The sequence below is a fragment of the Anastrepha obliqua genome, chromosome 5, assembly GCF_027943255.1.
Source record: "Anastrepha obliqua isolate idAnaObli1 chromosome 5, idAnaObli1_1.0, whole genome shotgun sequence".
NCBI lineage: Eukaryota > Metazoa > Arthropoda > Insecta > Diptera > Tephritidae > Anastrepha > Anastrepha obliqua.
In genome coordinates this window covers 65,609,527-65,624,054 of record NC_072896.1, presented here as the reverse complement: position 1 = coordinate 65,624,054, position 14,528 = coordinate 65,609,527, and the positions used below count along the sequence as shown (strand labels likewise).

Sequence of the window (14,528 nt, the reverse complement as noted above, 5' to 3'; positions counted from 1 at the left end):
AATTCAGTCGAAGCGTAAAAAAAACAAGGTTAAGTACTCGTATTACGTAGATTTACATTTTTTTCTACCGAAGTTATCTAAAATCGAAATTTTCGAGTTTAACGTAAGTTTACTGTATGAGTTTTAATTTTAGTTTAATTTTAATTTTCGTGTGTTAACTTTTAATTAATTTTAATTAATTTCTAATAATTATTGCATACAGAACCTGTAATTTGGCCTAGTATACATATAATTATAATAATTAAATTAACTAAAGCCGAGCTAATTAAAAATAAAGAGAAAATGCTCTTTTGCTCTAAAACGTAATGTGCCAATTAAATGGTTACCCAAAATGCGAAAGGTAAGACCTTATTTAAATTAAATGCCATAGACATAATAATTTAAGTATTTACTTAGCGCCATAGCACAAATACTACTGAAGAGCTAAATAGCTAACGTTAATAAAATTAACAAGAGCCTTAAGAGCCACAATAATAACGATTTAAGAAAACAACAACAGAAGGGTAATTTGCAAGTGAAACCACGGTACAGTTTAACAAATTTATTTTAACACAGCTTTACAGTAGTTAAATAATAAGCCTAATTAACTAATTAGTAATTAAATCAGAGTTAATCAAAACAATTTACAAGAAAATTAAAAAGCTATACAAACAAATACAACAATAACTCAACATTAAAACAGTCAAAAACTCATTATATTCTTACAAAATTAACGCCACTGCTGCTGCACTGTAAAATCTAATGCTTTCTAAAATCACGCTTTCAGATGAAAACGAATGCAAATATCGTCCATGCGACGTATTTGCGCACTGCATCAACACGCTTGGCAGCTTCACGTGTACCTGCTTTCCCGGCTATCACGGCAATGGGCTTTTCTGTGAAGGTAAGTTTTGCACGCTAATTAAACACACACCCCATACATACACACACGTATTCGTTCCATCAAAACAAAATTAAGCAAAGTAAAAACATAGGAACTAAAAAACTTATACTTATCAGTTTATTGTCATATGATGCACTCGTACACACTTAGAGATGTTGTTGTTGCAATAGCGTAAGACATTCCCTCTACATTTTTGGTGAAAGCTGCTGAGGGGACAGGACTTGGCTGGATAAATCCGCTTCCGAAAGCGCAGAGCCGTCGTTGATACTTTTGGTAAAACTTTCGATGGCATTTAGCCGTGTTTAGAGCTCTATCCTGGCAATTTTCCTTCCTAATTTTCAAAACTTCAATGCTTCTAAATTATTCACACAAGCTCAGAAAATAGTAAAAACAATGCTACTGTATATCGTGAAATTATTCTTTCTTGGGATATCTTTTGTAATAAACTTATTTATTCCATACCCCCAATAATCGGTCAAAAAACGTTGTTAAAATCTCCACTAAGGGCAAGCGTACTGGCAGCTGCATTCTCGCGAAAAAAGATAGATTTTAAGACTTTTCCACATATTGTCGTAGGATTTCCAGTGCACAAATATTGCCATTTTGTTTCTTTAGTTACCGTTAAAATGGTACCGTGAACATGGCAGGCAAAACTACCCGCCAGAATCAGGCTGAGATCATCGGTCTACATTTCAGTATCTTCTAGCCGTATTCCCTCAATATAATAGTAAGCAGGGTGCAGTATTCTAAAACAGGGCCTGGTGCATCTGTTCACGGATCGCTCTAAGTTGGATAGAAGGCTTGATGGAGGCCGATTCCTCCAGGAACTCCATCGGACCATTACAGCGTACCCAGTGCTGAATTAGCCCCAGTCGAGGAAGTAGCTGATTGGCTCTTCACTTGTGTAACCGCTCTGATGCCCAGCGGAAATTAAGGTCCTGAGTTTAATGATGGTGCGCTGCTCGGGGTGTTCCTGAATTACTTTTCGATAGCATGCAATTTACTTACAACATTGGCCAGCTGCTACACCTTCTCGGCGTGACTGGTACGGTGCCAGGTCTGTGGTGAACGAAGCAGCCATTCGATTTGCCATCGAATATTTTGGCGGCTACAAGTCCCCCGGACCAGATGGCATTTATCCCACCATGCTGAAGGAAGGCATAGAGTCAGTGACTGCAGCCCTGAAGAAAATCTTCACTGCATGCTTGGCACTGGCTTATATACCACGCTCGTGGAGGATGGTGAGGGTCACTTTCATCTCTAAAGTTGGGAGAGATGACTACACCAGCCCCAAAAGCTTTAGACCCATCAGCATGACCTCCTTCATGCTGAAAAGTCTCGAACGGCTAGTGGAGTTGCATATGCGTCAGAAGTCGCTGAAAGCTCACCCACTCTCTCCATTTCAGCATGCTTATCAAAGCGGAAAGTCCTACGAGTCGGCACTGCAAAACCTTGTTGCTAGGATAGAGCAGGCCATCGACAGAAAAGACTATGCTTTGGGCATCTTTTTGGATATAGAGGGGGCTTTTGATAATGCCACATTCGACAGTATGTGCAGCTCTGCCAGCAGACATGGTGTAGACCGGGTGCTGGTGAATTGGATTCGTTCAATGCTGGCCCAAAGAATTGTCACAGTGCGGGCGGATGAGGATCTGCTGGTGTCGTCCGGGGTTAATAGAGGCTGTCCCCAAAGTGATGTGCTGTCTCCATTGCTCTGGTGCATGGTAATCGATCCTCTACTCACCACCTTAAATGATGCTGGAGTCTACACACAAGTATATGCGAACGACGTTGCCTGTTTGATAACGGGCCCTTCGCTTATGAACATCTGCAGGAATGTGCAGAAAACTCTGGATCTGATTGACACTTGGTGCTGTGCGAATGGGTTATCGGCAAATCGCACCAAAACCGGTATTGTCCTCTTCACCAGAAGGAGGAAGCTTGATGAACTCGTTCTGCCTGAGCTAAAAGGCGTCATAATCCCGCTATCCAAGGAAATTAAATATCTTGGAGTTATTCTTGATAGTAAGCTCCTCTGGAAATCATGTAGTAGGGTCCTATGGATCTACATGGCTATGATAAGACCTATTATTACCTATGCATCAGTGGTCTGGATGAGTAGACTCTTTCTCGTGGGAGTCAGGGGAACCTTATCGAGACTAAAACGTACTGTGGCCATCTGTTGCACCGGAGCTTTTCCGACTACTGCAGGCCCGGCATTAGATGCTCTGATTGGTTTGCCACCACTTGATGCGTTCATCCGAAGAGAGGCTTTGAAGGCCATTTGCAGGCTGAAACACAATGGGAACTGGTACGGCCCTTGTCTGGCATTGGAAAACAGAGAAGGCAACGATTCTCTCCATGCCTCTTGACTCCATGTCATCAAGAGTCGTACTTGAAAAGAGATACAGTGTAAAAAAACAAACACTGCTTTCGTATTTTCACGGATGGCTCCAGGACCGAGCATGGCTCCGGTCTACGTAGAATCCAGCGGGACAAAACTGCACTTTGCTCTTGAAATGCATGCATCTGTGCTTCAAGCGGAGGTGTATGCGGTTCAAAAAGCGATGAACTTTGTTGTGGAAAACTGATGGAGAGGCAGATCTATATGTGTCTGCAGCGACAGCCAAGCTGCGCTCATGGCCTTAGACAGCCCCCCAACCACATCAGGGGTAGTCGAGTTCTGTAAATCTAGGCTGAATTATGTCGGTAGACATAATAGCCTGATGCTAACATGGGTCCCGGGACACGTGGCTACCGTGCGATATGAGACCTCTGACTCCTTAGCTAAGTTTTGCCACTCGCTTCTGCGGCCATCAAAGGTACGGTTAGCAAATGGGTTACTACAACCCACAAGTGAGCTTGGCAGGCTGAGAGAAGCTGCAGATAGACTAGACTGATGTTACCGGTCATGTCCGATTGACTGTCGCAAACCCTTCTGTCATTAAGCAGAAGGGAATGCAGACAGCTTGGATTGGTTAGACTGGTGACGAGCCACTTTCTGTGGCCGAAGCACATGGAGAGGGTTGGCATCTCAGACAGTGAACTCTGGCCAGCTTGTGAAGAGGAGGATGAGACGGCGGGCTACTTCCTGTGCGTCTGCCTTGCCTTCGCTCGAATCAGGCTTGAGGTCTTTGCCACTGATGTGTTAAGAAGCGACCACCTTGGATCCTGGGCACCACAAGACCTACTCAGATTTCCTCGGAGATCGGGTAGATTTAAAAAAAATTAAAAGGGAATCCAAGTGTACTCGTAGTACAATGGACTTAATTAATTTATGAGTGCTGCACTAGCTAGTTGTCCCGACAAAAAACAAAAAAAAAAAAAAAAAACAAATATTTGAAATCAGGCTCACCTGTCAACGGGACATTGACGAGAAATTATATCCCCTAGTCCTAGATATTAACCACCTGATGAATTTCACCAGTAGCCTGAAGCACAACTGTGATTAGCCATCGTTCGGTCTTCTTTCTTTGTTTTCCATAATCCTAACTTTCCATCCTTAGCAGAATAAGTTGGCGTGTGAATGCCATTCGGAAGAACACGGATACGAATCTCCGGACATGAAACATTAAATGAAAGGATAAGTCTTTTCTAATAGCGGTCACGCCTCGGCAGGCAATACAAATCTTCGAGTATACTTCTGAAGCTTTTCTGAAAAAGCTCCTCATAAAATACTATTTGTCATTCGTAGTCGGCTTAAAACTGTAGGGACCTCCACCCCCTCCACGCCACAAATAGAAAGAGAAGGTCGGGCAAACGCCCAAAGAGAGTGTAGACATTTTTGTTTTTAGCTCTCCACCCCCTGCATCTTCTTTCCTGTTCTCCCTCCTATTTGTGTGCTGCAATTATATCACAAGGGACAAATTTTATTTCTCAAGCACGTCGGTCCTCTCACGCCACCCGTTCAAATAGAAACTTTAATTATTTTAATTCAGTTATCGATTGAAGGAGCCTGCATGTACGTAGTTCGGTATTAGGCAAATGAAATTCACCAACATCAATGGCCGCGAGGCAGTTAATATCGGACAACAAGAAAATAAATATAATAACAAAAGTTAAAATACATTGTGAAAAGTAAAACACGACACAAAAACACCAAATTCTTAGTTTGCACTTTATGTTTGATTTATTCCACACAACTTAGTTACAGCTTTTTACATACTTACAAACCTATTTACATTTTTATTTTCATAGCGTAAGTTTCTTTTTCTTTTCTTTTTTTTTTTTTTGTTTTTGTTTGGTTTTGATTCTTTTTGGCGGCTGATCTTTGTTTTTTCTGTTTGCTTTGTTGCAAATACAGGGCTGGCACTCAGATTTTTACTTAATATACATAAGTACGTACGTATGTACATACATTTGAACACAATTCGTATTAACTTACTCAGTGACTTGTTTCTGTTCGCTCGGTCGGTCAAGCAACAAAGCAGTGCAACGCGGAGATACTTCCGTGGTGGCAACGGGGGTCGGCCATATAGTGGCCATCTGGACGGCCAGCCGCATTAAACTGGGTATATTCTTCTGAAATATGTATGCCTCATATAACGCTGAACAGCAATAGCCGAATGCTGGAATGAGAAAAAGAAGAAGAAAAAAAATTTCATATAAAAAGGCATAAAGCAAAATCTATATAAGCAAACTGCTATAGAAATACATACATACATACGAGTTTTTCTAAGTAAGCAATGCATATCTATACCGAGTATGCCTAACGGTTTCGGCTATAAAATGGCTTTGAAGAAATAGTATAATATGTATATTAATAGGAGAAAATGTAAAAAATAAAAATGAAGTACAAGTAGCATAAAAGCAAGTGGATCGTGGATTATAGAGAAGTAGTAGTATGGCGTGGTAGAGCTGAAGGCGGCTTAAGAACACGGGGCGGTGCACAATGATACTCATCTACACACACATTGACAATATGGTAACACATCAACACAAACTGTTTTTCTCCTTCTTCTTTATTATAATGCTACAAATATGAATTTAAGTGCACATTTAGTTATATAGACACACATACATAAACGGCGAGGGGCATTGCAAAACGGCACGGGCTATAAAAATGGACTTGAATTAAGGTGACAAGGCTATAGAGAACGCATGTAATAAAGAAACAGGCAAAGCGCATACGAACATTCTTATAAACTATAAGCATAAATAAGAATTTGTATACAAATCGTTGTGCACATACATAAAACTGCATAACAGCAACGAATAAAGAACTACACAAACAGATATAAACATTGGTAGAGCTTCCTCCTGACAATAGTTGGGACAGAAGACGCCGCCACTTTTAGTGGCGTTGACTAGGAAGCGTTCAAATCTGTGCAAGTTTAGTTGCAATAAATGCCACCGCCACCAACACACACATGCACACTACACACATGTAGCCTTAAAAGTAGAGTTTGCTGCTGACTACCACCGTTGAGTACTTAGCTGCACACAACCACGCTATCTAATGCTTATCTGAGCCATTGTTGCAACATATTTGTTACTTGTTACTCAGCCAGCTGCTGCAATCGAGTGTGAGCAGCTCCCCATAAACCGGTCATCATTAATGTCTCCTGCTATTAAATTACGTAATAAAGCGAAAAAGTAGCACAAGATCATTTCCTAAGTCATTCAATGCGGTAGTCTGCGACAGTTAAGTTGCGGCATAACGTAGAGCAAAAGAAAAGGTGAAAAACAAAATTCTTTTATATGGCCCGTATCAGACTTAGTTTAAGAAAGTGGGACTGGTAGAAATATGGTACAAGGCAGTACCTTAGGTAGTTTCTGAGTAACGAAATAAATAATCAAATACAAAGTTAATATTGGCCAAACGTCAGAAGCCCTCATTGTGTCGAAAACAAAAGGTGTCTTATTTGACTTTCTGGTTGGACTCGGAAAAAATTCTAATTGTATAAATTATAAACATAACTTTGCGAGATAAGCCTGGTGGTTTAGTATTGTGTTATGTTCATACAAAATTCTATCTAACCGCATTTGTGGAGGAGTGGAATAGAATTGCGATGACCTGAAATTTGTTCCAACCACTCAGGAAATATAGCCTGGAAATAGTTTAAAGATATAGAGAGAAGGTTTAAACGATAGGGAGAGACAGGTGGAGCGGGGACTCATTAGTTACCTGCAAACTTCCCCGAGTTTTTTAGAAGAATCCTGGCAGTTTGTTGAGGGAAAGTGAAAATATGCCATCTATGTCTAACAAATGCCAAAACACGGCAGAAAAAATGTTAAGTACTATCCTCATTCAAACAAGATGTACACTGTGTATCGTCGGTGAAGCCTATAATGGCCAAATATCGCCCTCAAGAATTGTACCCCATTATTAGCAAGAAAGAAATTAAAACAAAAATCAGAACGATTTGGGCAATCGCATTGAGTAAATAAGAAATTTCCAGCAACGGCTAATATAAATCCTAGATACTATAGATTGTCCGAAAGCAAATCAATGAAACCAGAAGGCATCATTTAAACTATTTCGAGTCTAAAACATAATAGGAACTTTTACAGACCGCTTAAAGCTAATGTGCGCTTAACTTAGTAAGGACAATTATATTAATTAAAAAAAAGGAGTGTAATAATTAATAAAATTCCTTCTTCAACGGAAACATAATTCGTGATAAACAATTTGAACTGAGAAGATATTTAAAGAACACCTCCTGTACACGTTCAACTCTCTCAATTGAAAATCGCTGAGATAAATGTTGCATATTCTAATCTAGAGCGAACAAAGGAAGGGAATAACAAAATTTGGAAGTGTAAGGGTGCTAGAGCTTAGAGAAAGTACGCCGTACAATACGAAGTTGAAAAGCTAGCAGAGTTCTGTTGAACCATGCTTGTATGCAAATCGATCGAAATGCCCCAAATTTAAGATAACAATGAAAAAAATTGAAGAGTGTGTTTTTCAGAAATTACAAAAACATTTTTTCCTGGAAATGTGTACAAAATATATAACGTTTCCTCAAATACTTTTTTAAATACATTTTATCTTAAAAAATTAAAAAAACTTTATAAAAAAATTAGAAAAAATCGCGGACGGTTCACTTCAGCAAACTCTATGCCATAATTTTTAACACTGAATAAATCTCAAAGTCATAATTTTTAGTTCAAAATTTCCCGATGCCAGTTGAACACACCAAGTGAAGCCAAGGCGTTGTCCACTTGATCTTTCTAACGCAGAGGAAGCCTTCCTCTTCCTACCACCAGCTGGCACAAGGAGCACAACGAATACTTTCTGCGTTTGTGTCCATTCGGACAGCATAGCCTAGCCAACGAAGCCGTTGGATCTTTCTTCGCTATGTTATGTGTTTGACGTCGTAAAGCTCATACAGCTCATTGTTCCATCGCCTGCTAACGTGTAAAGGTACAAAAATCTTCCGCAGAATCTTTCGCTCAAGCACTCCAAGGGATGTTGTCATCGTCCCAGCTTTCGCGCCATAAGCAATATAAACTTAGTAAATCTACTGCAATGCCTTTTGAGTAAATCTTCAACTAACTACAAAGATACAACATTTTAAGACCAAACCTAATACTAAAATTTAAGTTGTGGCGAATTTAATGCAAACCAAAAATGCATTATCTAAAATACCAACGAAAATACAAGATGGTAAGCAGCTTGCCAATTGAGCCGTCAGAAAAGAAAAGATATGCTTTCTGCAACGAGCACAACAACCACATCGCTATCAAGCATCATGTCCGAATTCTTGTATAGATTTGCTTTTTGGGGATAACAATCTGGTAAGCCACTTGAAAGTTAGAAAGTTTTTACGACCTCGCATTCCTTCTACTTTTATCACTCCAAATTTATAGACCACCGCCGCCACTATGGCGGTTGCTTTAATTACGTCATTTCATTGCGCAGGCGCATACATGCACCAGTGAGTGAGTGATGAGTGGAGAGGTAACGTGGCAGTGTCGGTTAGTCTTGATGCAGCATCTTAAATTTCTATATGTCGGTAGTTGGAGAAAGGCATAGAATAGCTATTGGACATGCGATATAGCGTAGTAGATCCATAAATGCATGTGTGTAGATACACTACACCCCAACCACTTGCATATATGTATGTGTGTAAGAGCACTTATTTAGATAGATGTTTTTCAATGTGGCTGGCTAATTGCCAGCATTAAAGTGCACACAAGTTTCATAACAATCATAAGAACAGATAATAAAACAAAAAAAAAACCGACTCAATAGATTAAAGATTAGTTACAGTGAATGTTGAGACTGTTGCACATAACAAAGGTAACAACAACAGCTTCTTTGCGCTCAAGTTCAAGCGGAACACAAACACACATGTGCATGCACAAGTTCATATATGAACGTGTACAATGCATAACCAACAATCTCTGCTTGCCGGAGTATAAAAAAGTGTATTATCTAATCTACGATTACGAGAATTACGGCATTGCTTGCTTGCTAGACGTAGAGCAAGCTTTTATATACACACACACGCACGTGCATAGAAAATGTTTAAATGTATCTTGGCAATTGTTTGCTTGCAACAAGTGTTTCTTGTCTTCTTGAAGCGGCACATGCAGGCAAAGAAAGCAGCGAGCGCACAAATTATTCTGTAAGAGAGGACAAAAATGTGTTGAAGAAATGTTTTAAATTAAAAATAGAATTTGCAGTGCAAAAGGTTGACTTCCTGACTTTGAGTTGCTGTGTATAAGAGGCATTACAGTGTGGTTACTGAAGATGCCGTTGCACAATGTTTGATATCATCTTGCATCCATTGTTTTATAGTTGCTCTGACGCAACTTTTCATGCCTATCATGGAAATAACAGAATCAAAGTAAACTAAAAATACGCATATATCCGAATATAACCAATAAATGAGATGAAATTATCTACGTTTCAGAAGCTCCGCTATCTGTTTTCTTTAAATGGCCTACTAATTAGATGCGCAGCTTCTGCCATATTTCCTCAAATTTTAAGGCGTTATTGTACACAAAAAATAGTTTCGCCTATTTATTCTCAAATTTTGTGCAGCGCACAAGCTCTGCACCAGACAAAGGTGATCTATTTTTTTACTTCTTCATGAGAGCGCAAATGCTGATGATCCAAAGCATATGATAGTCCAAATAAGCAACGTCTGAAAAGTGAGGGTGAGGTAAGGCTTTTCATACTTCTGAGTATGTCTTCGTGTCCTTTTAAAACACTGTTGTGAAATGAGACCGGGCGCTATCTGCTGGAAAATATCTCTTTGTATCTTTTGAAGTTGTGGCCATTTTTTCCTTCAGTGCTCGGCTCACTCGTATTAATTACAATATCGGTACTCTGTCATGGTTCCGTTCGGTTTAATTAAATCAAAAATAATTAATTTATTGCTACAGCTCACAATCTTAGTGGCTAGTCCACAGGTCCGAGATGAGTGATAAATTGTTTACCGAAACGACGACGCAGTTAATCCATTATTTCACGGGCTGTCTGGCAAGTAGCGCCGTTGGAACCTAATATTAAGAAGATCACTAGCTTCAATTTCCGGCTACAAAAAGTCGTTTATCATGGCGCGATAGCGTTTGCCATGTTTGCACATTACATTTGCGCCAGCCTTGTCTATGAAGAAATATGGGGCGGTTGTTTTCAATTGATGTAATGGCTGTTCTTGAATGGCTTCGGATCGACGTAGTCATTAATCCAAAAATTAGTCTTATCGCTGGACACCATAAGTTGGCTTGAGTGCGCAATGAATACTTTCCACAGAGCGTAGATTTTCGTAATACAATTGTACGATTTGTAAACGTTGTTCAGGTGTAAGTCTTTCTATGATGAAATTTCAATGGAAACTGAAAAAAATATGTATTTAGTTTGACAATAGTCGCGCGTGATCTGTCAAACAAATCCTTTAGAAAAAGTACCTCCAGTCTGAATACCCTTTATTAAGAAGCACAAATTCACTAATGCTATATTTTTATATTATCTATCTATTTCAGCTGGGACTTAGTACGAAACGATTCCATGTTAAGTGATCCAAGAATTTTGGATATTTCTACTAGTTTTTTTTTTTGGTTTGTGAAAAAAGTTTTATAATTTCTGATTTACTCAATGTTTAAAATTTTGGTAAAGGGGTTTTAAAAGTGAAATATCTTAAGTTCCTGTTAATAAGTTTATACCAAAAAATTTTTTTTTTTTGTATAAAATATACTCTTAACTTTTTTTTGGAAAGTTTAGAGTTTTGGTGATAGAGTTTTGTGTGACTTCAAAGGGGATTCCAAAGTTTAATTCATTTAATTTAATTTATTCATGTAAGGTATGTAAGTACAAGTGATCGTCGGATTGTTTATTCTTGCACAAACCCATTATTCCAAAACCAACCTTTACATAACCGAGTGTATTAAACACTCTATTAAAAGGCCGGTGCTAATAGCGATTCGTTGAAAGCCTCACAGATTTGCTGAAATACTTCTTCGTAGTCGATCAAAAACGATGTTCTACTAATTATTTGAATAATCGATATTCATCAGTAATATTCAGAGATCAAAACTCCTAGCAGAGAATAGTTAAATAAAGAGAGTCGCAGAGGAGTCTCCTCCCCACACTGTCACTCTACTTTTGTATTATCAAACTGCTGCCTGCTTCGACTTTTTATCCCATTCGTAGTGGTACTGAAGAATGTATCGAATTTTCTCTTTTTTAACCTTTTTTACGCTCACCAACACTAACACTCAAATAGCTTCACCAAATACAAAACTGTCAAGACAGTTTTATTAAGCGTAATCTCAGCTATAAGTTACCACAAAATATGCGATCATGAGATATAGCTCACTAAGAGCATCTGCCCTCGATTTAACTGTGACGCCTATTTTACTTTAGCTTCCTCTCCTTATTTCAAATTGTATTTAATTGCAGGGAAGAACTTGGTGCCGATATGCATAAATTGTAGCTTCATTCTAGCTCAACATAATTATCATTGAAATTAGTTCGTGCCGCGAGCCATCAAAGGGCACTTCAGCTGCATGGTGCATGGTGCACCATGTTAACATACATTCTTGCACGTTCCAACAATAGATGGATTTATTCCCTATGTGGGCATATGTAAGTAATGTATCACTGGAAGCAAGCCAGTGCAATGCCACGTAACCGAGTAGTTGAAAAATCCGCAGCATATTTCTCAAGCGAATACGGCTCGCTGGGAATTTCTCGAAATTCAATTGAGTTCACATTTATGCAATTATTCCTATGTGTAAGAGGTATCTTAACTAATATCAGAAAGCACGTGAGGCGATAAGAAATGAATTGAAACCGCAACAACAAATACATGCATTGGCACTTGCACTTGTATCTGGGCCTCTATTTTATCATGTTCAAGGGGTTTTTTCTACTTGTATGCCATACACACATACACATACAAACGAGGTATACTCATAAAGTATCGCGAATTTTGTGTTTATTTATTCATTAATATCTATTTTGTCCCCTTGAAAGTAATCCCCATGAGATATTATGTACTTGTGCCAACGTTTTTCCAATCTTCGAAGCACTTCATTTTTTTTATCTTGTTCAGCTCCTCCTTCGATACCGTCTTTATCTAGTCAATCGTAGCGTAGCGTCGTCCACTCATGGGCCTCTTCAGTTTCGGGAACAAGAAAAATTCGCAGGGGGGCAGATCTGGGGAATACGGTGGATGTGGCATCATTAGCATCACAAGCAACCCATTTTTGTTCTTCCACAAATCCGGGCTTTTTTGGCGGATTGCTTAGCGCAAATTGCGCATAACTTGCAGGTAATATTCCTTATTGACCGCGCTTTTTTCGGTCTTGATTCGTGCGGCAGCTTCCATTGAGATGATTGAGCTTTGGTTTCCACGTCATAATCATAAACTCACGATTCGTCACCAGTTTTGACCCTCTGGAGCAAATTTGGGTCGTCGCGGACAGAGTCCAACATCTCATTAGCAATGTTCATGCTATGCTGCTTTTGGTTGAAATTGAGCAATTTTGGTATGAATTTTGCGGCAATCCGTCTCATGCCCAAATCATTGAAAAAAAAATAGAATAGCACGAGCCAATCGATATGTCTAGGTCCTCAGCATCTTCTCTAACGGTGATTCGAAGATTGGGCAATACCATTTTCTTCACAATTTTTTCGTCTGTTGTTGAGTGCTCGGGCGTCCGGCACACTTTTCGTCGTTCACATCTTCTCGGCCTTCTGAGAACATTTTTTACCACCGATAAACGTTGCTTTTGTCCAAAGTAGCTTTTCCGTATAACACAGTCAACATTCGGAATGCATCCGCGCACTTAATTTCGTTTTTCACACAAAATTTGATACAGGTTCTTTGATCCATCTTTTCGAATAGGTAAAAATCGAAGACGAGCCGAAACACGTGCAAGCAAAGCAGCTCTCGGCATGAGTGAGAGACATGAGTATCAATATATCGCCACAAAAAAATCGAAATTGGAATACACGCAACCTGCAAAAATTCAAAATTCGCGATACTTTTTGAACACACCTCGTACACATGTATACTCTTATTGAATTCATTATTTATTATTTTCACACGTGCAGATAAGCAGTTTTACCTGTTAATAATACATCTCCCTATGCCACAGTGTTCATATTTATCTACAAAGTTATGTATATGGAAATTTGCGCGTTTGTAAGTTTTTTAATGACTGACCGAGAACGTTTGAGGTCATCGCAGATGAACTAATTCACCATGCGATGAGAAATACTAGATATGCACACATACATACAATGGACATACATACATACAGATCTAATAATAAATACATTCATAGATGGGTAATTTGTTGCTGGACGTGTATACCTGAGACCTGTGAAATGATTTTGATCTATAACAGCCATAAAAAAGGTTATATAATACAATTTTCTGTCGATAATAATAATACTATTAATACAATTGATCGGTGTTATTTCTACGTATACATATAAATATGGTAAAATTTCAGACCCTACAATATTCATTAAATAATGGATTTTTAACATTTGTAACTCTTGAGGATTGGCAGAAGCGATAATGGCCAGTTTGGCGTACTACCCGAGGCTGCCGAAAAAAGGAACACACAGTGACCTTAATCGTCTGGCTGTCAAGCCCGGACATTTATAGAGAAAGTACTCAGCAGTCTCCTTCTCTGAAAGGTCGCACAGACAGCGGCTTGACTATCTGAAAAAATGTTAATATCTCCCTCGTTCTCTGAACATTTTATGTACCTGCAGGACCACAAAAACTTCTGCCTAAAAAATACAAGCAATGTTCGGCAGTTTTAAGGTAATAGATTAATCGGCTGATTTAAAGAAAACCCCTGGTCCCCCTAGTGAAGACAGAGGTATCAGCATCGGTATAGATTTTCCCCTCGTTCCAATCCTACCTTCTTGGAAAGATTGCCCTGGCACAACCCTCGATCGTTCTTCTTGTAGTAGTTGTAAAAGAAGTATGTAATCGAACTTTCCGCATATGAAATTAAGTATACGCAACGGATACCTCTGTGTATGTTTTGCCCTTTTTAAATTTTAAAATCCTTTAAAAAATTAAATTGATCAGCAAATAGCAAACTGAGAATGAAACTTTACTATATGAAATTTATATTATCACATGCATATGAAATTTTTTCTGGATAACAGAAAAAAGTTGATTTTTGTCACATTAGGCTTCAGTAAGGTGACGTCTATATGAAAATA

At 38.9% G+C, this 14,528-nt stretch overlaps 1 protein-coding gene across 1 annotated transcript in view; it reads left to right on the top strand.

Annotated features, from left to right (window-relative positions):
• Positions 1 to 14,528, top strand: part of LOC129248648 (uncharacterized) — a 233,351-nt gene that overhangs the window by 94,902 nt on the left and 123,921 nt on the right. Inside the window, exon 5 of the mRNA XM_054888276.1 lies at positions 767 to 883. Within this exon, the coding sequence (XP_054744251.1) occupies positions 767 to 883 (117 nt within the window). The remainder of the gene's footprint in view (positions 1 to 766; positions 884 to 14,528) is intronic.